This window comes from Fundulus heteroclitus, chromosome 15, assembly GCF_011125445.2.
Source record: "Fundulus heteroclitus isolate FHET01 chromosome 15, MU-UCD_Fhet_4.1, whole genome shotgun sequence".
NCBI lineage: Eukaryota > Metazoa > Chordata > Actinopteri > Cyprinodontiformes > Fundulidae > Fundulus > Fundulus heteroclitus.
The window spans coordinates 1,342,767-1,368,815 of record NC_046375.1 but is presented as its reverse complement, the minus strand read 5'-3'; the positions used below and the strand labels follow the sequence as shown (position 1 = coordinate 1,368,815).

Here is a 26,049-nt window from a genome sequence, read left to right as displayed (position 1 = left end):
ACTAGTTAGCGTAGATATTCACATATTCAGCTCCCTGGGCCATTTTCTTGGAGCCTTTACCTGCCTTGTGCAGATCAATACACCATGTTCTGTTGTTTTTTCCCATTTTGAAAGAGATATTTAAACACCAGCTGAGTCCCAGGTTACTAAATAAGACATCATGAAAGCTCTGATCCAGTTTGAAAGTTAGTTGTTATATTATTTGTTTTATTGTTAAAAGAACCAGTAATTGTGTTGATTTTTGATTTAAAAAAAAAAACTAATTATTGAAAAATGTGGTGTTCTTCCTCCTGACTGAATAATTGTTTAATGTAAATTAAAGATTTTGCTGCTGCATTAAAAATTCTTATGTCGGGGAAACAAAAACTCTTAAATTGTCATAAAAAAAACAGCCATCTCGGACCTTTCTAGAGGAATTTGCAGTAATTATATGTCAAACACTGCAAAAACTGAACTAAAAATAGTGTATTTTCCTTGATTTGTGCAGGTAAATAAGATGATCTGCCAATAGAATAAGATATTTTTACTTAAAATTGGAACAATTCATCTCCATCAACTTGTTTCAAGTGCATTATATCTAATTATCTTATTTCAGGGGTCAAAATACTCATTCCATTGGCAGAAAATCTAATTTACCTGCTCAAATCTAGGACAAAAACACAAATTTTAACATTTTCCTTATTTTTAGATCTGTATTTGCAGTGAAGTCAGTTCAAACAACATTCAAAATGTACATTTGAGCAAAATTTAGCTGCTCTGAGTAACAACAGAAGACAAAAGAGAAAAATTAGTCTGCAGGAAAAAAAAAATCTGAATGTAAGGTTGTTGGTTCTGATCCCGCTCTGCCTCGTCTCCCAGCGTCGGACCGAGGCCGCGACAAGAACGGCAAGATGCGTCCAAAGAGCGAAGGCTTCGAGCTGTACAACAACGGCGTGCAGAACGGCGCTCCGGAGAGCCCGCAGCCCGGCTGGGACTCGTACGCCGAACCAAAGAAGATGAGCGGAGAAGACCGGCTTCTGAAGAACCGGGCCGACCACCGCTCCAGCCCCAACGTAGCCAGTGAGTCCCGCCTGCTGCCGGCAGCTTTGCCTCCTGCCTTATGGAGACTTTCTCAGTTATTTCTCGTGTTAGTGCCGACATTATATCCCAGATCTGTGCTGCAAGGCTGGTTGATTCAAACCTTTTTTAAACGGATTAAAAAAACGACACTTCTGTTGGTGTTATTCTTCAGCTCATAGACATAATATAAGAGTAGACGCGTCATTGGGCGGGTTCTGCCTCTGCTGCGATGCGTCAGAGCGTCCGCCATGTTGAATGTGGCAAATCTGCAGTTACTCAGTCACTTAAACAGTATCAGAGGGACTTTAATCTCTGAATATACTTTGTATTCGTAGTATTTTTGTAATATTACAAGTTTATTTTCATTTCCCTTTAGCTTCATTCTCCTGAATTTATTCTCCTAAAGAATAAAAAAATTTAAAATAATCTAACCTGGTTTTATTACTCCAGGAGTGAAAGAATTCTGCAAACTGTGACTATTCTGGAAATGTTCCCCCTTAATTCTCATAATATGACGTTTTTATCATAACATTATAACTTTTGTGTTTTTTTATTTTTTTTACTTTATTGACCTAGGACTTTTTTTTTCTCATATTATTAATTTTACCTCTTTAATACTCACCCAAAAAGTCTGTTCCTAAAGGTTCACATGTGACACGGTTTTATGAAATAATGAAGACCACAATGTTTAGATTTAACAAATTGATCCTTATATTCATAACACATACACATATACACACACACATATATATATATATATATATATATATATATATATATATATATATATATATATATATATATATATATATATATATATATATATATATATATATATATTAGGGCTGGGCAACGATTAGAATATTTAATCGCGATTAATCGCATTGTATTTACAAACTCCAAGAATGAATTCAAAAGTAGTGTAAAGAGCACTTTTATTTTAATGTTCTGCTGCCATATGAACAAAAGTGTTGTAACATTTGTAGCACTTATCAGTAACACATATTTAGTGTAAAGCTCAACTTAAACATGTAAAACAAAAAATAGCAATAATAATAAATTAAAGCTTATTGCCACTGACAGGGAATTCTCTTTATGGGGAAAAAATCTACCAAAAACAGGCAATTTCTGAGGTAACAGCAGGGAGCAGCATTACCATTTTATGTTCAATACCAAAGTTTAACTTGGCAGTGGTTCCAACTAACTTGTTTCTGTCATATTCGTTGCTGGAAGAACTTTAAACTGAAATGCTTGCTAACTCGATATGCTTGCGTTTATTTGACGTTGACACGCGGTTTTTTGTTGTTGCTTTCTCGCGTGCATATAGTGAATGGCAGGGAAAAACAGGCAAAAATACATGGATACTTTGAAACGAGAAGCGACTTCACCGACGGCGTCTAAGCAGACCCCCCCCGCTCCGCTCCGCACAAAACTTGTTCCGGCCGCCAACTCACCGCCCCGCCTAAGCACCGCCTCGCCTAAGCTCGCTCGTGGTACCTGCGGGAAACACCGCCTTCCGCATGTCGGCTTTGTTTTTTTCCGGCCAGCACCTTTCTTCCTCTTTGAATCTGAGGCTGGGCTGACAGCGAGGTTATTGGCGCATTATCGCCACCTACTGTTCTGATTCAAACCCCTACACCGCAGCAACAGACCTTCACAAAATAAAAGCATGTGACCAACATGCGTTAACGCGCGTTAAAGAAAATATCGCCGTTAATAGTCTAATGAGTTAACGCGAAATTAACGCGTTAACTTGCCCAGCCCTAATATATATATATAGCTAGCCTGTGTTACCACTCTGCAGCTTTAGTGTCCAGTTTTGCAACATGGTGCAGCCTTAGTTTATAGAAGGCAGATACAAGTAGTGAAATCAGCCAGAATAGATTTCCATTCAGCACAGGAATGAGGCATCTTCTCTGATCCACGTTCACGATAACAGAACTCAACTTTTTTCTGCCACATACAATATGGCGGTGACGTTGACGTGCGAACCTACGCCCTATGACGCGTCTACGTATATGATGTCTGTGCTTCAGCTCCTCCACCCTGATAGACAAACAAACCACCAGAATGTGGCAGCGGTTGTTTTGGGGGAAAAAGTCTGTTTTACTATTTGCATTTGAAATAAAAAAACACAAAAAAAACAGATGTTGCCTCAGTGCGAATGTTTATGACATCGCTGTTTCCACGTCCCGCTCTCTCCCACCAGATCAGGGCCAGAGTCCTGCAGCCAAGTCGGCGTACCCCGGAGGACCGGGCACCAAGATCACCTCCGTCTCCACCGGCAACCTGTGTGCAGACGTGAGTGGCTGCAGGGTTCAAACTTGTTGCATCTTCATGAGGAATGTTCCAGTGGGAGAAATGAGAAATCGCTTCACATGTATTGTACAAAAATGTGTTGCCTGTTTGGACTTTGAATCCCGCAGGACGAGCCCTCGCCGCCCCACCCGGAGGCCTACCCCATCCCCACCCAGACCTACCCCAGAGAGTACTTCACCATCCCGGCCTCCAAGAGCCAGGACCGGGTGGTGGGTCCAGGACAGGCGCCCCCGCAGCAGCACTGGCAGGGCATGGAGGACAGAGAGCGCCTCCCTGTGGTCGACAACATCCACAACAACAGCATGCAGGTACGGCTGGGTTCATCCCTGAAGGCCAGCCTCACCAGTGTTTTCAGACACGTTTTACTAATATTGCATTTATTGCTCGTGGTTTTTTTAAAGCTTTTTCTTCCACATCACCTTTTTTTTTTATCTTTATTTTGTTTTGTCTGCCTATCAAGTTTCCATGATAATCACAATTTCTATTCATGTAGCAGCAAGTATGGACAGATATTCATAAAATAAATTAGACTGTGGAAAAACTATTGGTGTTTATTCCCCACTAAAGTTTTTAAAAGGTTCCTCACTCTTCTTCGACTTTTTGGTGTTTGCAGGTTTCATATCCAAATCCTGACCAGTGTAGAAAATCATGATTTAAATTAATTTTTTTAAGTTTAGTTTATACTTAAACAATAGTCCTAAAAGGGATCTTTCTCTGGAAATGTAGGACCAAAAACTTGGGGGAGAAAAAAAACATGTCATTTTAATTTCTTATTTTTCATTCTCTTTAGAAATGTAAAAAGTTTTACTTTTGCTTAAACTGTACAAATGTAAAATGTATTTCTCTTGAAAATACTTAGTGAAAATTGCAGTTTCAGTTAAATAGTGTTTGAATTAGGAGCCCAATAATTTATTGTTTCTTCTTATATCTTAGGTTGATGCCAATTCTTTTATCTATCTTTAATTTGTAGTGTGTATGTGTGTGTGTATATATATATATATATATATATATATATATATATATATATATATATATATATATATATATATATATATATTCCAACTGTATATAGAGTATTAAAATTCATAGAATCTGCAATCTGTGAATTTCTCTCCGATGCTGTTCTCACCTTCTGCTTAATAAAAATACACAAAATTCATCTTTTTTATTGTCTGTGAATAATATTCTTCTTCTCCAACGTCTTTTTTTAATTTATTTGATCTTGCTGCAGCGGATTAATCACTCCCAGGAAGATCTGTATCCTCCAGCGGGAATGATGAGGCCTGACGAGCGGATGCAGCCGCTCTACCCGCAGGACTATCAGCACCGGGAGCTGGACTACCAACACAGAGGTCCAGCCGGAGGTAAACCCAGCCAGAATCAGGAGGAGGATGGTGCGTTAACTCCCTGATGACGCTGCAGCTTGGTGCCGTTAGTCATCGTCTAGTACAGGGATGGGCAACTGGCCGCATACGGCCCTCGTCATCACTCAGTGCGGCCCGCGAATGGATCAATAATAATAAAAAAAATAAAAAATAAATAAAAAAACTTGTAATTGTATGTTTGACCGATAGAGGGCGCGCCGTACCCAAACAATAGCGGCACGGGCCGCTTTGCAACAGCGAGGAAGAAAGTCAAAAGCCATGGCCACTAGCAGTGGCATAAAGGGAAAACTTGACAGAGAAAGTCAAATTTTTCAGTCAAAATGGGAAGAAGTACGGCAAAAGGTTTTTGCGTTCCCTAGAGGTACGGCTGATTTATTTGTTGTGGTCTCTTGCAATCCACACACAACAATAAACCGTGAGAACTGATGTGAGTTTTGAAACTGCAAAGCATCTACACAGACCAGTGTGATGCATTCACGAGCGTCAGAAAGCCATGGTGCATTCAGGAGCATGGGACATTAGATTTTTCAGAATAAAAAGCTAAAAGATGTGCATAATCAAAAAATTACCGAAATACAATTATAGAGCATTCAGTATTGTAAGAAACCCACACAGTTTCTGGATAGACACATTATTGTTTGAGTTAAGTTCTGTTCCGTTTTATGCCTCTTTCCTTGTAAATTTGAAATGTCCTATGCTCCTGAATGCATTGATATGGAGGAGTTTAAATTCCTTTTTTGCAATTTTTTTTTAAAGCAAACGGTTTGTCTTTTGCTTAAGGACATATTAAAATGCATTTATATGCAGAAAATAGTTATATGTTGGTGCAGTAAACATACAGATATAAATTCATCTAAAATTTGTTCTTATTAAGAATAATTTGTAGCGTCTTTCATATCCAATTATTTGAAGTGCGTGGTCATGTGGCCATCCAATGGTCGTGCTGGAAAAAAATGTGGCCCTCTTTATCATGAAAGTTGCCCATCCCTGGTCTAGTAGGCGTTAAAGTGGAGGATATGTGTCTGTTTCTGGTCTCAGAAGAAGAAAGGAAGACTGACTTCCTGCGCTTGTGTGCCGCTGATTTTCAGGTGTCGGAGCTCCGCAGGACCACTGGACGCCTCAGCCGCCGGTTTCCTCCTCGTTGGAGTCGTCCACATCCAGCCAGGAGCACCTCAACTTCTCGGCGTCCTCCACGTCTTCGAGCAAGGGCCAGAACCAGAAGACCGGGCCGGGTCGATGGAAGACCCCCAACACGCCGCACGTGGTGCCGCCGCACTCGGTGCAGCAGCCGTCCCGCTCCGACCTGCCGCCGCCCCCGCCGCCGCCGCCGGCCGTCTACCCCGACGCCTACGAGCCGCAGCCTGACCTGCCGCTGCCGCCGCCACCCGCCACCATCAGCCCGGTGGCGGCCCAGCAGGCTGCCGACCGCAAGAAGCGGGAGGAGCAGCAGCGCTGGTACGAGAAGGAGAAAGCTCGGCTGGAGGAGGAACGGTGGGTTTTACCGCGCGACGTTTACCAGAGATCTGAGTGACTTCTCATTTATGCCTGTAATTTGTTTATTTTTTTTATTTATTTCCTCCAGAGAGCGAAAGAGGAGGGAGCAAGAGAGGAAGTTGGGTCAGATCCGGGCCAACCCCGTCATGCCCGTCCAACCCCACAACAACGGTGGAGCCATGCCTCCTCCTCACCACCAGCCTCCCATGGCCTCCATGGCCCCGCCCCAGCCTTACCACCCCCCACAGCCTCAGCCCCCACCACCCAGACCGGAGAAGGGCTCCAGCCTGCCGCGCTCAGCCGTACCTCCTCCCACCCCCTCCAACTCTGCCGGTAAAACTTTTAATGGATCCCAGAGTTCCTCCTTTTTTTAGACTTAGACTTGAATTTTCCCTCCTTACTGTATTTTATCAACAACAAAGCTTTCAGATGGAAGAATTAAAGCCTCAGAAGTGCCGTTTGCTTGTATTCAGCGTCTCCTAAGTAAATCGTTTGTAGAACCACCTTCTGCTGAAGCACATTAAATTCAATTCATTTTATTTATATAGCGCCGGTTCACAACACGTCATCTCAAGGCACTTTACAAAGTCAGATCATACAGGAATTGTATGTCTATAGTTGTTGCCTTGCTTAAAAATAAACCTCCGTCTTAGTCTGAAGTCTTTAACATTCACACACTCCTTGCCAGGCCTGATAGGTTCAGTGTCTTTATGGGTTTGTTGTTGTTCCATAACCTTCTAGTACTTGGATGACCGACATTTTCTAATTGGAGTTGAGCAGAGTTAAGGGTCTGAATACGAATGGCCAACAGAACTAAAAATAGGCAATATTTTCTTAAAATTAGTGTATCTGTCCTTGATTTGAGCAGGTAAATAAGATGATCTGCCAATGGAATAAGATTTTTGCACTTAAAATAGAAACAACTCATTTCCATCATCTTATTTCAAGTGCAGTATATCTAATTATCTTATTTTAGGGGTCAAAATACTCATTCCATTGGCAGATAATATTGTTTACCTGCTCAAATCAAGGACAAAAACACACATTTTAAGAACGTTTTACTTATTTTTAGATCCGTTTTTGCAGTGCATTTATTATTTTCTGTGTGTCACTTGTGTTTCATCTAACCATGAGTATGATCTAATCGCAGCCATGGACACGGTGATCAGGGAGCTGCTTCCACAGCAGCAGCCGCGGACCATCGAGAGGCGAGACCTGCAGTACATCACCATCAGCAAGGAGGAGCTGTCGACCAGTGACAGCCTGTCTCCCGATCCGTGGAAGAGAGACGCCCGCGAGAAGGCCGAGAAACAGCAGCAGCTGCACATCGTGGATCTGCTGGACAAAGAGATCCAGGAGCTCCAGGTAAAAACATCTAGAATAATAGTTTAAACAAGTTTAATTATTGCACCGATATGACAAGTTGGGCCGGCATCTGAAATTGGTAATGCTGTTATTGCAAAAATCTGCTATTATACGTATCTCCCTACCTTTACAACAACTTAAATACCACACTACCAAGGTTTATATGTCAGACTGATACTGATATGTTAAATCTGACGTGTGCCGCATTCCTGTTCTAAACATGTTCCCCGTTTCTCAGGCGAAACCCGAGCGGACAGCGGAAGAAAACGACCGCCTCAGGAAGCTGATGCTGGAGTGGCAGTTCCAGAAGCGGCTGCAGGAGTCCAAACAGAGCGACGAAGATGAAGAGGAGGAGGACGATGAGGACATGGACGCAATGTTGATCATGCAGAGGCTGGAGGCTGAGAAGAGAGCCAGGGTAAGGAGGATGGTCGTGATGAGGGGGGAAGAGGATGTATAAAAACCAATAATTACCAAATGTTTTGGTGGAGGAAGGAGGAAAAGTAGTCGGCGGGGTACATTTTGTCTTGTGCACAGGCTTCTTTGGCAGTATTAAATCTGACTTCTGTTTTTTTCAAGCGATCTTACCCATCAGCTCAGACTCCAGAATCAAATCTGCAGTTAAGTGCACAACGAAAGGGCGAGTCGCAGGAAATTAGGCTGATGGGGAGAAAAACAGAACCGCCTTTCCAAATGCTAGAGGAGGAAGCAGGTTCCTCTGCAGCAGCGCTCCCACTATGAATGTCGCGCAGTGTGCATCTGCAACATGCTTCTGTCATCGCTTTGCCATGCTGAGCTGCTTAAATCTGATTGGCTGAAAGGGTGAATGGCAGCGTTTGGGCAGGAAGGAGGGGCAACAGTTGACTATATTTCCGCTTATCAGCTTCCTCACACCCAACACACCCTGTGATTAATACGTCTATGATCTATAATAAAAAAACTTTATCTGAAACTGTAAGGTAAATGAAAAAAAAAATATTTTTGTGTTGAATGAAGCAAGTCGTTTGTTCTTAGGCTAATGAAATGATCATAAAACATATCCGACTGTCAGGTATGCTTTTTTTAACAGCTACACTGCAAAAACTGACCTAAAAATAAGTAAAATGTTCTTAAAATGTGTGTTCTTGTCCTAGATTTGAGCAGGTAAATAAGATTATCTGCCAATGGAATAAGTGTTTTGACCCCTAAAATAAGATAATTAGACATCCTGCACTTGAAGTAAGATGATGGAGATGGATTGTTCCCATTTTAAGTGCAAAAATCTTATTCCATTGGCAGATCATCTTATTTACCTGCTCAAATGAAGGACACATACACTCATTATAAGAAAATTTTACTTATTTTTAGTTCTCTTTTTGCAGTGTAAGATAAAATGCAGAAACAGTGTGTGTGGAAAAATAAGCTATGTTGATGATTTGCCTGCTTCTAGAACCACCTTAAAGAGCAACAGCTCTGAAAAGATGTTTTATCAGTCTCTCATCATTCCCCCCTTTCAACTGAAGGTGAAAATATCGGGGATCTTTTTTTTTTTTACCCGGGTAATTTCTCAACATTTTGTTTTTCCCTGCTCTAAAAGGCAGCTAAAAAAATCAGGCTAATGACATTTAGAGAAGTTAAGAAAACTGAACTGTACCTCCTGTCCAGCAGGTGGCGGTAAAAAAGAAACCAAAGGCATCATCATTTGTTTGCCTTTACCTCATCGTAGCTGCTGTCGCCTAGCATAAAATGACATCATGAAGCACAAAGTTGTGAAGCTGGAAAAAATAGAGCCTGAACCTTTGCTACTTTTTGTGTTTTGTTTATTTAATCCCAGAGGAACTCCAGCAGTCGTTCCGTCATCGCAGGCATGTGTTAAAGATGAGCGTATTTTTACGTTCTACATTTACTCTCTAGTAAGATGTTAAACTTAAATAAAAATATCCTGTTTTGAAACATCTGACTCTTACACAGAAGAGTTCATGGTCGACTCAAAGGGTGCTAGATGTCAAGGTTGTCAACAAGCCCACATCACCCCCTCTCCACCCCCATGTTTGACTGCATGAAATACGATTAACTTTTTTGGCAGCGGTCGGCACAGCTAACCCAGTGGTTAGCTTTGCTAACTCATGTTCCACTAACTAAAATATTAGCTTCACTAACACAAAACCGCTAACCCTAAACATAAGTTAGCTTCACTAACTTTTGCTCCGCTTCCTAAAATATTAGCTTCACTAACACAAAACAACTAAGCACAGTTGAAGAAATTAGTGGAAGATAATGCTAAACATAAGTTAGCTTCACTAACACAAGGCCACTGACATTAACGCTAACCCTAAACGTAAGTTAGCTTCACAAACTTTTGCTCCGCTTTCTAAAATATTAGCTTCACTAACACAAAACAGCTAAGAACAGTTGAAGAAATTAGTGGAAGCTAATGCTAAACATAAGTTAGCTTCACTAACACAAGGCCACTGACATTAACGCTAACCCTTAACGTAAGTTAGCTTCACTAACTTATGTTCCACTTCCTAAAATATTAGTTTCACCAACACAAAACCACTAAACACAGTTGAAGAAATTAGTGGAAGCTAATGCTAAACCTAAGTTAGCTTCACTAACTTATGCTCCAACTTCCTAAAATATTAACTTTGCTAACACAAAACTAAACACAGTTGAAGAAATTAGTGGAAGCTAATGCTAAACATAAGTTAGCTTCTCTAACTTATGTTCCACTTGTTTTTCTACACTGTCTATTCTGCCTTAGTTTTAATAAAATAAACTTACATCCTGACTTTTAAAATATATACTTTTATTCACTGTAAGTGAATTGATAATTTAACCCTTTTTTTGGGTCAGATATGTATGAACCTTAGCCTTGTTTACAGTACTTAGAGTACCAGTCAAAGGTCCAGCATTGATTTTCACCTGTACGGCTATGAAAGCTGGTTGGTGCTGTGGAGGTCAGGTGTAATAAAATCCTTTTTTTGTAACACAGAATATTTGGGTTTTTGGCCTCCTTTCAGTAAAAAACATTTTATGCAAATGGATTTTTTTATCTGCATAAAACTTTGTATTTTTCACTTGGGTGGATGATACAGACTTAAAATCCTATCGCATTATATTGTGGTGTTATTGTGATAATAAGAGACTCTTTAAAGCTCTTTGCAGTCTTTTTTAAGTCATTTTATGGCTGTGACTACATGTCCCATAATCATAGCCCCTTAAACACACATGTTTTGCTTAAAAATATATTTAATAATATAACATATTGAAACAAAATTCTAAATGGGCTTCATCAGGATACTATTCTGTTTTTGAATTTATTAATATTTATTACTGCTTTCAAGGAACCAAAAGTGTAAAAAATTAGAAAACTGACCGTTTTTGGGGGGGGGGTGTTCAGATGCCACTAATTGTAATTTATTGTTGTGATGATATAGCCAAATTTTTATCACAAGAAATGTTTCGTGACAACAATAAAACAATACGATAAATGCTCTCCCCTAGAAGTCAGAGTGGAAAAAAGCACAAGTTTAAGGACAAGAACTAGTATTTGCCTTCTGTTGACCCCAATGTTTTTAAAAAATTTGATTTATGACTAAATGACTTCATAAATAGACATTTAACTCTCAAAAATCTTTTTGGGAAGCACTTTAAGTTGATTTTTACCAAAGATAAACTGTTTTTAAATCTTAAAGCCCTTGCTTTAGTTTAAAGCCTAAATAATGGGTCCTCCAGGAAGGGACCAAGTTACTAAATTATGTGAAAAACACGACAGGAATTTAACCAAGGATCCAGAAAATCATGTACTTCCCAAACTAATAAATCATCCAGTCATTTATCTCTGCTTTTTACAGCTCTGACAGGTCAAAATGTTTCCAGAGAGTCACGTCGTCTGCTTTATGCTTTTTGATCTTTTTTTTTTCTTTTAAAGAAAGACATTTTAATTACCTTTTTTTTTTTTTCAGCCAGAGCCTCCAAATACTTACAAACCTGGAACAGAAGAAATTAAAATAAACCTTGGCTTTAATTGGCTAATATATTCATAAAAGTTTTTGTAAACAACTTAAAAGGAATTAGAAGAGGTGACTTAAGGTCTTTATTACCCCTAATCAGCACTTTATAAACAGTAATAAACTTTAGCAATGTTTTCACTTGACTGTATGTCCTCCCCTTCCTTCTGCTTACATATTTTTCCACCTACTTCCCTCCTTTTTGTCAAATTAGTAAAAATCTCCTCCACACCTTCCCCCGTTTTCCCGTATTTTTGGTATTCCCTCCTCCTTCCTTCCTCTCACCCTCCTGCCCTCCCTGTCTTACTCTTGATTCTCTTCTTCTTCTTCAGCAGCAGACTGCTGTCCCAGCTATCTCTGTTCTAGACTTGGTATGTTCTTCCTGTTAATGGCGAGTTTCCTGTCCCTGCCCCCCCTAACATCACCCCTCGTTTTCTGTCTCGGCTGTCCACCTGCCGCCACCCCCCCACCCCCCCCGTTTCCTTTCTTTTTTTTTTTCTTTCTTTTTTTTCTCCCCATTTTTTTCTCTTTTTTTTCTTTTTCCTTTTTTTCTCTTCTTTTTTTCCTTTATTTTTCTTTTTTTTCCCTTTTTTTTCTTTTTTTCCTTTTTTTTTTTTTTTTTTCCTTTTTTCCTTTTTTTCCCTTTCCCCCCCCCCCCCTGTTTCCTTTCTGTCCCCCACCCGCCCATAAAAACTGCAGGTGTGTCTTTGGGTTCAGGTTGAATGATTTTGGGGGGGGGGGCTTAGCGGTGATGAGCTGCTGGTTCTGGGATGCTTGATGTCGTTTGGCTCGGGGGAGCGGTCCATCTCTTTGGCCACTCAAAACGCGGAAAAGCTGTGGGGGAGGGGGGCACTACAATGAAACGTTTCCAAAGCTGATGGCGGCGTGATTCTGCCGACAGCGTTGTTTTGAGTGAAAATGGAGATGGCCCCTGCATGGCTGAGTTCATCACAGGGAGGGGGGGGGGGGGGGGATCCAATGGAGACCCCATGCATGAAAATCCTGCCATGACATCGTACTGTCGTGCCGTCCCTGAATCCATTTATTCATCTTTCTGTTCATCCATCTGTTTGCACCCGACTGGCTGAGCTTTTTCTCTAAGGGGTCTGTTCAACCACAGGTTTATTTATTTTTTTTATTGCTCCTAAGCTAATGCTTTATGAAAACAAACATTCTGTTGGCTTCAGACTGTCTGGATTGTAAAATTGAACAAAACACTTTTTGTCAGCTATATAACAGTATATAAACAGAATAGGCTGTTTAATTTTAGGGATAATATTAGCCATAATGAACACAATTGCAAACTTGGTCTTTACAAACAGTTGGAAAACATTAAAATGCTGAATCAACTAATTTTCCTTTCATTCTATTGTTATCGAGTGTCTAATTTTAATTTTCACTTGTTTACATTTATTATCAATACGTTTTAACATAATCTCTTATTCCACTTATATTTTTCTATTATTATTGTTTAAATGTATATTATGCGTTTGATAAAAATATTTTGATTAATATTATGCGTTTGATAAAAATGTTACTCAGAATAACTACAAATATCAGGAAAAAAATTGTATATACATGGTATATTTAGTTGTATGTTTAATAAAGCTTAAAATGTCTAACGCAGAAACTAAAGAATATAATTATTAATAACAAAAATGTTTAATACTAAAGATCTACATTAAAGTTCCCGTGAAAGATTCATTTGTTACCACCCTACTCTATTTTGTGACTATTAATATACGATTGTATTTGTTCAATAACATGTTTTTGTAAAACAAAATTTTAATTTTAACAGAGCAGGTAAAGATCGGTGGGTGGAGCCTGAAGTTGACCAATCAGAGCAAGCCTATTTTTGCATAGTGTTTTTTTATTTTTATTTAATAGCAATATGTCTGCCACTTCATTGATCTGTATTCAGTTAACTAATTTTCTTAGTTAAAACATTTAAAGCATACATGTATAAAAACATTTTTTTGGTTGAACTGACCCTTTATCACATCCAGCCCAAAGAAAGTGGTTTGTTTGTCACTTTAATGGCTTTAAGTGCATTTCTGCAGCCCTCTGAGATAATAAGTCCTGAACCGATGTCTAGTATCCAAAAATATGGGGGGAGGGGGGGCTTCCTTCATGTCGTTGTTGCTCTACTGCCTTGTTGTGGTTGCTGCTGCTGTTGCATGTCGGTGTTTGCATGGTCAGACGTGTGGGTTTCTGCCTGTGTTGCGTGTTTGCTGTGCAGGCTGTTCCTCCCCTCTGGAGCAGCGCATTGAGTCAGGCCTGCTTTACATCACGCAGTATTTCACAGTACTGACAGTTTCACAGATCCGGGAGAAATATTCTCAGATTGCTTGAATTAAACTCCATGATTGTTCGTCTAATTATTTCCCCCCGTCTGCATGTGTGCCTTACGGCATGTTGTGTGTGTGTCTGTGTGTCGGTCTGTGCAAAACCAGCTGCGGGACGAGGAGCGGCGGCGTAAGCAGCAGCTGGAGGAGATCCGGAAGAGGGAGGCGGAGGAGCGAGCGAAGCAGGAGGAAGAGAGGAGGTGGAGGGAGGAGGAGAGAGCCAAACGAGAGGCGGGGGAGAAGGTCGGTTTGTCTTTCTGAGAAAATGTTAGTTTAAAGACCAGATTAAAGCTGTGAGATTTTCCTGAATTCAGATTAAAACCGTGTTTAGACAGAAGGAATCTCCTGGGATTAGACCAATGTAGCATGGATTCTTAATACCAGACATACATTCTTTTATAATATGGATTTAACAGATGCAGATTGTGATAAATTAGAGATTAGGATTAGGGAGCTGCCAGTACGAGTCTTAATAGGATAGTTGATTAAATTAAATTCAATGTTGTGTGAATGCATGGAAACTCAGTAGCTTACATGATCTTAAACTCTTAATGTATTGATCATTTTTTAAACTAACAGCAGCATGTTTTTATAAGACTGATTTGGCTCGTAACATATTTTACTTTGGCTCCAGTTAATCAACAAACAAAAGTAGTGATAGTTGCTTCCTAAACTTATTACAATGTTATGACGTTCAAAGGAAAACAATGATTAGTGTTTTAGCTGAGCAGGTCAGATGATTTAGACATGCGGGCAGCTGCAGCAGCCAGTACAGTCTCTCTCTTACTAGGAACTTCAGTGGAAAGGGTGAAGCAGCGACTGTTAAAAAAGCACATGACCTATAATACAATTTAGCAACCTTTGCTCATGAAATTATTATTATTTTAACAAGTCTGCACCCTTGACTGCAATTACACTGCTTCGTTACACTAAGAGTTTATTCAGTGGCTTCCATGCCGACCATTTCTAAATAGCTTAAGCATTTTTCCTTGGAGATCATCCACCCATCCATTCTTTCTATCCAAGTTAAACATTTTTGGATAGTTTAAATTTAATTCTTACACTAATTTTAGTTTATAATATAAATGGAAATTAGAGATGGTTTCTTTTTCCTTTTTTAAATGTCAAAATGTCTTGCCGTACTCACTTGCTGCTCATACAGGGCAGAGTAAATGTGTTTATTATTATTATATTTACATTTTTTTACTTTAACAAACTGGTTAAAATATAAAGGCATTGGTCTAAATCCTAGGATTTTCAGTCACCTTCATGAGCCAATGTGTTATAGTTATACACCAAAAATCTATTTTATTTCCTTGTAGATAAGCAACAATTTGTGCAATTTGGTTTCTGCTTCCCCATTTTTCCATTTTTTTTAAGTATTAAAACATTTAAGTATTTCTTGCAAAAGTAAACTGTGGAGGAAATAAAAATGCATCTTTCAGAGATTAAATATAAGATGCAGGTTATACAAAGGTTTTTATCTTATCATATGATTAACCATGTTGGTTTTCTTTTAAACGAATAACATATTTTTGTTTTTTTAATAACCAGTGGTTTGGTCTCTCACACTGCCATCCACGTCTGTGCCATTTGTTACGACAGATATCCTCCATGTTTGTGTTGTTTCACCATGAAATGATCACGCTGTGAGCTGCAGACCGCTGGTTATTTAAAATCCTCCCCCACCGTCTGAAGGGGACTTTTCTGACAGAAAGTGTATCTGGTTTGAATTTCTGGTGTTATTATTATTATTGTTATTATTATTATTATTATTATTATTATTATTATTATTGTTATTCCCAAGATAAAACAAAAGGTTATGTTGTTCTGACTGTGTTATAATGCTGTTTTTATTCATTGTAAAGTTGTCCAGTTGCATGTTGTCATTCTGAGCACCCCCCCACCCTCTGTGACGTGATGCTGTGTTATGTTTTGTGCTCCCACCCACCAGAAAGCATGAGTATTTTTTTTTTCCCCCCATCTTGTTGTTGTCAGGAAGGTGAAGTTATTTCAGTTTGCTCAGGGAGAGAGCTGTTATGAGTTTTGATATGTTGAGGTTTGAATTTATTTATTTATTTTATTCCCATTCCATCCAGCTTCCAAAACAGTGTGTAGGGAATGCCGCCCACTTTCCAACCAAACATTTTTTTCCCCCCCCCAAACCATATGCTTTGCATTCACCCCACACACATGCAGGGACGCCCATAGCCTCTCCGCCTCCCTCATCCATACCGATCATATCCACAGACTCATTCAGAGCCCACACACCCACTAATCCCTCCCAGTTTCTTCAGATCCCCACCGGGCTGATTCGAACTGTCCGAGCAGCTCCGACTCGACCCGTCACCACATGAGACGGAGGAGAAAAATGTGGAGATAATCTCACATCAGAGGCTTTGGCGGTTGACCGCGCGTGACCCGGAGCAGCTGAAATCCAAATCTCCCCACCAGCGTAGCTTCATCACAGGCCTTTCTCCCTGACGTCTAGATGCGTAGGAGACGGGGTGGGCTGGAAACTGACAGACGTAGCCACAAAACCACACAATGTAAACTCAGGCCACACAGAGATCCAACACATATAGATTTTATTACATATGCAGGCACGGAGCGATGGTGGAAGTGTAGCTGGAGGGTCTGGTAGGAGCTGGATGTGGGTTTTCTGCAGCAGTTTATCCCCACAGGTTTCTGGATATTTACTCCATGGAGGACTTTGCTAGTGACGGTATAGATGCATTTGATGTTCAGGACCATCAGGAAGTCCTCAGCACACAGAATGTGGGTCCAGCTCAGGGGCTTTGTCTGGAAAATTATCCCCAAAGATATCTAAAGAGTTGAAAAATACCCTAAGTTTCTTGACAAAAGTAGTCACTTTATTATTCCTTTAAACTACTTGGATTTATTGAGCATTTCTAATCTGTTGAAATGTATATAAAATTCGTAAAACCTAATTTAATCCAACTTGAAAATAATTTTTTGGTTTAGTTACCGCACCAAATTCTCTCAAGTCAAAATCTCATGAAATTTATTGTTCTTTTTTCTATTTTAACAAAAAAAAAATCTATAAATCAGTTATTTCAATTAATATCAAACTTGTAAAATTTCTTTAATTCTTCATGAAAGTAAAGTAAAAAAAAATCTAGTTTTAATATATTCATGGTTTAGTCCTTCGTTTTAAATAAAGTCTGATGTATTGATCTTTTAAAAGTGGTTTAATATAAGTTATATGAAGTTACAGTACCATATTTAATCCCCTCAAAAACATATTTTCATATAGGTATTTTGATGTAATATGTTGATATAAGACATATTTTAAATTGTAAAAATTATATATTAACATTTTAAAGTTACATTTTTAACTCTGTTTATAAATGTTAAATACAATGGCCAGTTTAGGTTGTTCTGTATATATATTTTTTTTAGGTTCCCCCCCACCCCCAAGCAATTAATGCTCAAATATATGGATGAATTGATAAAAGTTCTGCATAGATACTTAAAAATACATTTATTTATTTTTTACTTATAAATGCTTTAGAAACAGTTATTTATTATTGACTCATTTGAACTATATTGATAGAGCAGATGAAAAAGTGCCCTTAAGATGCACAGGACCAATAATCTAATGCAGACCTAATTGAATTTAATTCAATGCAGTTTAATCTAATTTAATCATAATCAGATTCATATCTAGCTATACACAGTGTGAATTCAAGCCGAGTTGTTAAACATCATACAATAAATCTGGTAATCATTTAAAGTCAGTTGGTAAAATGGTGTCTGTGGTTGATTTTTGCAGCACTGCCATCTATGCAAGCATGTGGTGACAGTGAAGAGGAACAACTGCAGTTTAACAGGAATAAACCTTAGGAGAGCTAGGATTAATATTAGGATTTAAGCAAAACTCTGATAATAAAACTGGCAAAATCTGAAGAAAACCTTTCAAAAAACTTGGAAAACTGTTGCTGAAGACAGTTTTATAGGATTAGGACGAGGTTTGGCCTCTGGGAAGCAACATTTTAGCTGTAGTTGCATTGTCTAAACATTTAAATCAGCATGTGCAAGCATACATAAAAACACTCTAAAGCTATAAAAACACCAAGCAGAACAATCAAAACTTTGGAGAAAAATAAAAATTCCTAATTGAGGCCCTTGGTGTCGGACCCTCAGCTCTGTGGCGTTTGCAGATGTGGCTCAGGGTTAGTTTGTCGTAGTGACAGAAAGGTGGGTGGTTCTGTTCATAGCAGCAGAAACTTGTTAAATAGTTTTCCAGGTGTGTTTCTAGCTCACTAGCCTGTTGGTTTCCAGTGTTGGCGACAGCCAATCAGAGTGGAGCTTACTAACAGGTTGTCCCTCCCCCAGAGGAGACAGGAGGAGGAGTACTACACCCGTCTGGAGGCGGAGCGGCGGCGGCAGCACGAGGAGGCCGAGAGAAAGCTGCTGACGCCTGAGGAGCCGGCCGGTCTGTATCGGCCCCCGCTGCCTCGGGAATACCAACCACCCGCCCCCAGCAACCCTACTAACACCCCCCCACCCCCACCACAGAGAAACACCTCCTACCTCAAAACACAGGTCATCTCGCCCGACACGCTCTACACAGCCAAATTCGTCTCCTATGCTGGCGATGAGGAAGACGAGGAGGAAGGCAAGGAAGCCTACTTGGCAGGGAGCGGCGGCCAATCAGGTCAGGCCAAGCTGTCGGCGACCAGGAAGTCGTACGGCGACCTCCCGGCCTCCGCCGCGCCTAATCAGAGCCGGCCTCAGCCGCCGCCCACTGCGCGCAAGCCCCGCCCTCTTTCTGATGGCATCTTCCTATCCGGCTCGTTCCAGCCGCCAGTCAACAACTCCAACAGTACAGCCCCCCCCCCTTCCAGCTAAACCCAGCTCTGTCCCCCCACCAGGAAGCTATAAAGGTAGAACCGGAGACAGGAGCGAGGAGTCAGGCTCCCCACGGCGCCCTCTAAAACTCCCAGATCTCTTTCTCATCCACTCATCTGTCATTTCCTACCCTTCATGGTTTACAGCTCTTAGTTTCTCCTGTTTTATGTCTATGTCTAGACTTTTTTCGTCATCAGTCCAATCTTTCGTCCCTCACCTTATTTAGTTTTTTGTTTCCTTTTTTGTTCACGGGGAACCTTCTGTCTCTCCTCAAGCCAATCAGATTGTTTGTTTTGTGTTTCGAACGCCTCCTTTTCCCCGGTAATTTTTGTTTCCTCCCCATCTTCCTCCAATCAGCCAGTCTTCGAACAGAAAAAAAGCAATCGATAATCACGCCACCCCGTTTGTTTCAGACGATTGAGGCCCATCAGAGCCAATCATAGTACTGTTGGTGTTGTCGCTCGCCGCCTCCTTTCTGTGTAGTTGGTTGCTTCTTGGGAACAGGGATGGAGGCGTTGCCTCCACTTCCTGCCCCTAGGCTCTGCTTAGCGGTGTTTGCTTTAAAGGGAAGGAGATTTGGCTTTTTCACATTCATCTCTAACGCAGTAAAAAAATAAAAAATTCATTTCATAAACATGCAACAGTGCTCACAGCAGCAGTGAAAAACTCTCCTTTGTCTGAGGTTGTTTACGTCGTGCAAAAGCGCTTGTCGTGGTCCTGTTTGTCCCAAAACAAGAATACTCAAAGAAAAGTCCGTGGGTGGCGATAGGTGGTTTGTTTTTAACACACTTGATTCTCTGAAAAAAAAAAAATGCAGTTTATATCTCACAAAAATATAGACCGAACATTAACCGACAATTTCTTACAACTCAGACAAATACGAACATTAACTTAGCGTTCCAGAAAGGTCCTCCTTCTCCCACCCGGCGTGCTCTCCCTCCTAATTAATAGGAGGGTCTAAAAGTTACCAAACTAATCGCAACTTTTCCAAATATAAGAAATAATACAATATTTTGATGGCAAACTAGCTTAAATATGTTATTACCGTTTTAAAGCCAAATCAATATTGGATAGAACTTGGGGCTTACAAAAATTCAACAAAACTGGATATCTAGTAATTATTCCAATATCGACATGACCTAAAACAAAACAGTTTTGTCAGGAAATTTAAGTGGACATTCTGCTTTTTTTTTTTTTTTTTAATAATAAAAAGAATGGTTGTTTTGGTTAATTAAAGTCATGTTAATAATGACAATTATCTATGACGCTACAGTGAGGTCACATTTTAGCATTAGCTAAACTGCCTCTAAAAACATGTTAGCGAACAACGACCAGCTCTGTCTCCTGTACTAACAGGAGCTTAAAATGCTAACGTTAATTAAAATGCTAAGGTTATCAAAAATCCTACTATTAGCATGTTGGCTCACACAAACAGCAGTTTATTTGCTGCCATTAGTTAAAACGCTAATATTAGCCTGTTAGCTAGCAGTAGCTAACAGGCTAATGATGCCTGTTAGCTACTGCTAGCTAACAGGCTAACTAGCAGTTGCTAACACAGTCAGAGCTGAAAGAAAAACAGTAGTTCTTTCATTTAACTCTTAAACCGATGCTGTTTTTAAACACCCTCAGACAAAAACGTTTTAACTGCGGCTCACTCCAAACTGAATCCATACCTGAGGTCCTAATTTGGTCTCTGCCTGCATCTCCAACACAATCCACCTCCATCCCATCACACGCCAGCGGACCCCAGACACCTAATGTTGCACTGTAGATCATTAAAGAAATTATCCCACTAATTTCCCCCCCACCTACCTGAGCAACCATCACCACCCACCCCCCCCCCCCCCCCCCCCCACCCCCACCCCTAAGAATCAGATCTGCATGCTTCATTTCACCATCACACACAAATCAAAGCACGGCGCTGCACGCTGGCTGCCAGCAGCTCACCTCAGGAACTGGCTTGGTGTCTATTGCTTTTTACTGCCTGTGCGTCGCTTCAGCAACGCTGCTGTCTTTGTGTTTCTGCTTTTTGTTTTCTAGCTTTTGGTTTGTTTGGTTAATTTGCCCCCCCCCCCCTAAAACTCCTTGTCTGTTTCAGCTCTCTTCCTCTCACCTGTTGCTTTGTCTGTGCTGCCTAACGCTGCAGCTTTTACTAAGTCTCACTACAACTCCCACAGGGCTTTGCTGCAGGTTCAGCACCTGAGCCTCCAGCTTTCCCTGACAGACTGAATGCCAAGATGTTTTTGTTTTTACCGAGCTGGCATCTCCACAAGCTTCAACTCTGACTTTAATAAAAACAAGGGCTTCTTGTCAGATTTGACAAGCGAAACTGTAAAAAAAAGAAGGGATCAGATTCCAAAGTGTGATTTTCATCTGTTTTGGCTCAGCAGAGGAATGTTGCCCGTCTGTGAGGATTTTCTCTCAGTGGTGACTTTGTTCAGATAAATTGAGCTCAGGAGCTGCCAGCTGCATGAATGTTTGGGTTCACCATTTGTCACTGTGTCTGTATGGAAATGGTTCCAACCGATCCCTGTTTTCACTTCGTGTGGAGCACCAAACCCACATGTAGGATTACGATCAGATGCAAAGCGGCCTCCGCATTCATTTTACAGCCCTGGTAAAGAAGTGTGAAAAAGCCTGCATGCATCTTTTGTTGCAGTTGGATATCCTCAAGCTGAAAAATTTAGAAGAATCCAGCCTCTAGAGTACATTTTGGAGTCAGGGGGTAAAAGAAAACAAGTTAATAAATTAACATCCCCAGTAAAATAAATACACCTAATGCATTTTATAGGAATGTCTAGGAATTTTAAATGAGTAAACATTCACTTTTGCTTGCCTTGTATATAAATATGACCTGACATTAGATTTTTAGCTGCTCCTAGACATGAGAACATGATGTTCAGGTAAGGAGGGTAAGTGCGTGTTGATCCGCATACGTTAGGGAATGACCACTAGAAAATAGCAACTAATCTAGACTCTGCCGTCTAGAATTGGATCAGCGCAAGTTTTCTCCTGCCACTTCTCACTGAGTGAAAAGAATGATAATGTAGGAAGAAATCTCCCCAAAAAAAATGGCTCACATAACGTCGGCAGGTACATGTCAACTGACTGTTGTGGAAGCATGCCAGAAAAAAGCCTCTTCCGCCCTATCAGCACAACTGTAAAGTTATTAACAGCTGCTGGGAATTTATTAAGAACCGTTTGCTTCGGTCAAATGAGATTAAAACTGGGTCTCAGCAGGAGCTGAGGCTGAAAGTCTCATGCTCGCTGTTTAGGACGTTGGAGACTCCAGATTCTTTTCCCCTTTAAAAGGCCTGAGAACCTTGTTAAAATGGAACCTTTTGAAACCCCAGAACAAAAAAAACAGATGGCCTCAACCTGGAAATGAGTCTAAATTCGCCCCTCTCCACCGAAAGTCCCGGGGTTTTAATCCCTGGAAGTTTTTTAACCCTGGTAATATGTCTACTTTCTGTTTCCATTGTTCTAAAAGGCTGCGGAAATTATTTAAATCAGCCTGATGACGTGTGGGGAAGTTGTGAAGAAAACTGCCCTACACCTCCAGTCCAGCAGGTGGCGGTGAAAATGGAGCCACCAAAAAAACAAAACAAAACAAAAAAACAAAAAAAAAACGTTTTTGTTCATTTAATCGTTGAGGAACTGCAGCGGTTGAACCGTCGTCACACAGATGTGTTTAATAAGAGTGAACGATCTACTCAAGTGAGACATTAACATCAAATAAATCTATCCTGCAATGAAGCTCAACTTAAATCTCAGCCAAACTGGGTTTGCTCAGTAACTAATTAAGCACTAAAATAAGCCAAACAAACCGTTTGATATCCTGTTTAACCCGCAGCGAGAACAGACGGCTACGAAAACTTTGCTGCACATCTTGCAATTGAGTGATATACTGACAAACTGGGCAGACTGAGGTTTACACAAGTACATTGTTGCCTAAAAAAGGTTTAATTTGAGTCGCAGAAAGTGTGATGTATAAAACTTTATACAGTTTTTGCTGCTTCCTATTAAACAATCCTTAAAATCTCGGGGTCTTCTGAACGTCCTGACCCCAGATCAGGACATTTTATCCAGGAAAAGGTAGTGGCTGAAATTCCCGCCAATGGACTGTTGGTTCATTTAGGATAAAACGCCTTAATTTTCTTAAACCTTGTAAACTTTTCCACTGCAATTAAAAATTGGGGTTATTTTGAGTACTTTTACACATCTTTACCAGGAATACCGAATGTTGGGTGAGCTGCATCTGTCCTAATAAGAAATTGTTGGAATGTTTTCTGCTTCTGCAGTAAAAATATTTAGCCATTAAGATTCATCCGTTGTTACTCTGACGGCTTCCTGCTCTCAGGTTGAAGCACTGAAACCAAATGTTGTTTCAGCTGGAAAATCCCAACATTTTCTTTTCTTAAATGGAAACGGTTGGCATATTTCAGTGTTTTTCCAGTTGTCATAAAAAGACCAAAACCAACAGTGTGGCTTTCACTCTCATGATAGACGCTGAACCGAGCTTTTGTTGTACAAACTGGGCGGATATGCAGGAAAGGAAGTAGGGATGTTCTTTCAGTGTAGTTTGTAAAAGCACTCTGTGCAGAATCCTAACAAGAACACCCAGAATCTGTGTGAGATCCAGGAGAACCAGAGAAACTTTAGCGATATTACAACTTAGACCTTTTATAGGCGCTGCTGCCGGTGAACAGAAGACTTTAAAACCGACCGGCCTGCAGCTTCCTGTAACTTCTGCTGTTTAGAACTGAGATAAAGTTTCTTTAGTTTGATGATCAGTGTTGCATTTATTTAGGAGTTGGAGTCAAGAAGGCTTTCCTTCACTCAATAACAGATTTTATTTTGGTCTGTATCTCTAAATCCTAAGTTCCCCAGTCGTCCTCTAGCGTTCCTGACTGTAACTTTTAGAAGCAACCGCTCAACAAACCACCTGAATGAAATAAACCGGCCTCTGCTGCAGGATAGTAGCTGGACCGAACTTAGACACGTCTGCTTTAGCTTCTCAGTAAGTCAGATCAGTCTGATAGAGAGGAGGAAGGGATCGTAGACGAACTAGAAAGACAGATTTTATTCACTGCAAAAACGGAACTAAAAATAAGTAAAATTGTCATGAAATGAGTGTAATTTATCCTTGATTTTAGTAAGTAAATAAGATGATTTACCAATGGAATAAGATTTTTGCACTTAAAACAGGAAAAATTCCTCTCCATCTTATTTCAAGTGCAGGATGTCTAATTATCTTATTTTCGGGGTCAAAACACTCACTCCATTAGCAGAAAATCTTATTTACCTGCTCAAATAAAGAATAAATAGACGAAAAAAAGAAGAACCTTTTACTTATTATTTGATCCATTTTTGCAGTGCAGACGAACCGGTAACACAGATGTGATTTAATTCACTGCAAAAACGGAACTAAAAATAAGTAAAATTATAATGAAATGAGTGTAATTTATCCTTGATTTGAGCAGGTAAATAAGATTTTCTGCCAATGGAACGAGTGTTTTGACCCCTAAAATAAGATAATTAAATAAACTGCACTTGAAATAAGATGGAGATGGGTTGTTCCTGTTTTAAGTGCCAACATCTTATTCCATCTTATTTACCTGCTCAAATGGATAAATTACATTTATTTCAAGACAATTTTACTTTAAGTTCCTTTTTGCAGTGTTCTCATTATTTTATGTATGTTGGTGGTTTCAGACGAAGGAAACGAGTCGGACGCTGTGAAACGGTTGGTTTTGGTGTTTTTAGTGACGAGCAGTTTTAGTTTTTGGGTTTAAAATGGAAACCCTGGTGGATTTAAAGCCTGCAGAAGCTGACGGGCTAAAAGACACAGAGACACATGAGCCTGAGGGGTTAAAGGTCGGGGTCACCCTCCGTCTGTCCCGGCGGCTTGATTAAAGCCCGGATGCACCCAGGATTTGGTTCTGCGGTGCACCTGGACGGTTTTGGAGGCCCCGGTGACCTGGACCTGGGATCCCGGCCTGCGCCTCCACAGACCCTCTTCCTGCTTTGGCCTCTAGCGGCTCCTCTTCCTGCTGTGGCCTGAAAGGATCTGAATGTTTCTGCCTCGGCGCTTCCTCCTCCACACCGCTCTCCTTTCTGCTCACACCGGTCTGTGGGAGAGGACGGGACGTTGTCTGGAGACGCTGCTGGGTCCCCGCTCAGAGTCTCTGCTCCTTTACAGCAAAGATTCATTCATAGCATAAAGTGTTTGGGTGGAGATCATACGGAGACTCTGAGCCGTCACCCAGCAGCCTCCACCTTTAGATGCCTTCAGTTTATCGACGTCTGCACACGATCAACGCTGACTGGTGTGTTTTTTTTTTTCTGCTGTGTGGCTCCTGAACCTGAACAGGGTTTAACTCGCACACTGGAAACTCGACAGGAGTTGTAGGAACGGGAGAAGTCTACAAGGACCCGAGGGACAAATGGACGAAGAGGTGAGCCTTTAAAAGAAATCCTCATAATATTAAGCTTGGCTGAGATTTCTCTATTAGCAATTGATTTACTTGTCTTAGCGTTAAGTGCCTGACTTTTAATCTGTTTACAGTTAAACGACATTTAACATCGAACCTGTTTTACCTTCAAATTAAGTGAAAACATCAGATTTATGCTGCCCTCTAGTGGTCGGATCAGTTTTTTTTTTTTTTTTGTTTTTTTGAAAAGACACATTACTGCCAAAAAGAAATTAACCAAAAATACAAGCCGCTAATTTATTACGTTTTTTTGTTTGTTTTTATTAAATAATTATCTGAAGTCTTGTTTTTTCTGGTTACTTGGTGAATACTGTTATACAAAAAGAAGGTAAAACCAGTGCAAGTTTGAGCTCCTACACAAGAAACATGGAGCAGATCAAGAGTTATGGCAGCAGATAATTTTTACTTTGTTTCAACTTAGATATTGTATTTTTATACTTATTTTACTTTAACTGGGTCACAGTTAGTTGGTTTAATGAAAACCCTCCTTTAGCTTTCCTTCCCTGCCTTTTGTTCCTGTGTGGCCTTGTTTTTATTCTTATCAGTCGGACTGATCAGTGGCTGTGAACGTTAGTTACTAATGTTGTCACAGGTTCTTTATTAGATCAAAGTCTGGACTTTGACTAGGCCATTTGACCGCATGGATACGCTGTGAGCTCTGGCTGAATGTTTAGGGCTGTAGTCCCAGTCCAGATGAGCTGTGCAGCTCCTCCAGAGTTAC

At 40.3% G+C, this 26,049-nt stretch overlaps 1 protein-coding gene and 1 long non-coding RNA gene across 2 annotated transcripts in view; one reads left to right on the top strand and one right to left on the bottom strand.

Annotated features, from left to right (window-relative positions):
- Positions 1 to 26,049, top strand: part of afdna (afadin, adherens junction formation factor a) — a 151,150-nt gene that overhangs the window by 123,159 nt on the left and 1,942 nt on the right. The window contains 13 exon segments of the mRNA XM_036147190.1: positions 859 to 1,059; positions 3,269 to 3,360; positions 3,486 to 3,686; positions 4,610 to 4,742; positions 5,852 to 6,254; positions 6,346 to 6,590; positions 7,408 to 7,622; positions 7,861 to 8,040; positions 11,950 to 11,985; positions 14,068 to 14,202; positions 18,319 to 18,815; positions 18,817 to 18,869; positions 25,208 to 25,292. Of these exon segments, the coding sequence (XP_036003083.1) occupies positions 859 to 1,059; positions 3,269 to 3,360; positions 3,486 to 3,686; positions 4,610 to 4,742; positions 5,852 to 6,254; positions 6,346 to 6,590; positions 7,408 to 7,622; positions 7,861 to 8,040; positions 11,950 to 11,985; positions 14,068 to 14,202; positions 18,319 to 18,815; positions 18,817 to 18,869; positions 25,208 to 25,292 (2,476 nt within the window).
- Positions 9,383 to 22,546, bottom strand: LOC118566126. Its single transcript, XR_004932820.1, has 3 exons — positions 22,465 to 22,546; positions 22,301 to 22,303; positions 9,383 to 9,398 (listed from the first exon to the last, which is right to left on the bottom strand). It is a non-coding gene; the product is annotated as an uncharacterized LOC118566126 (long non-coding RNA).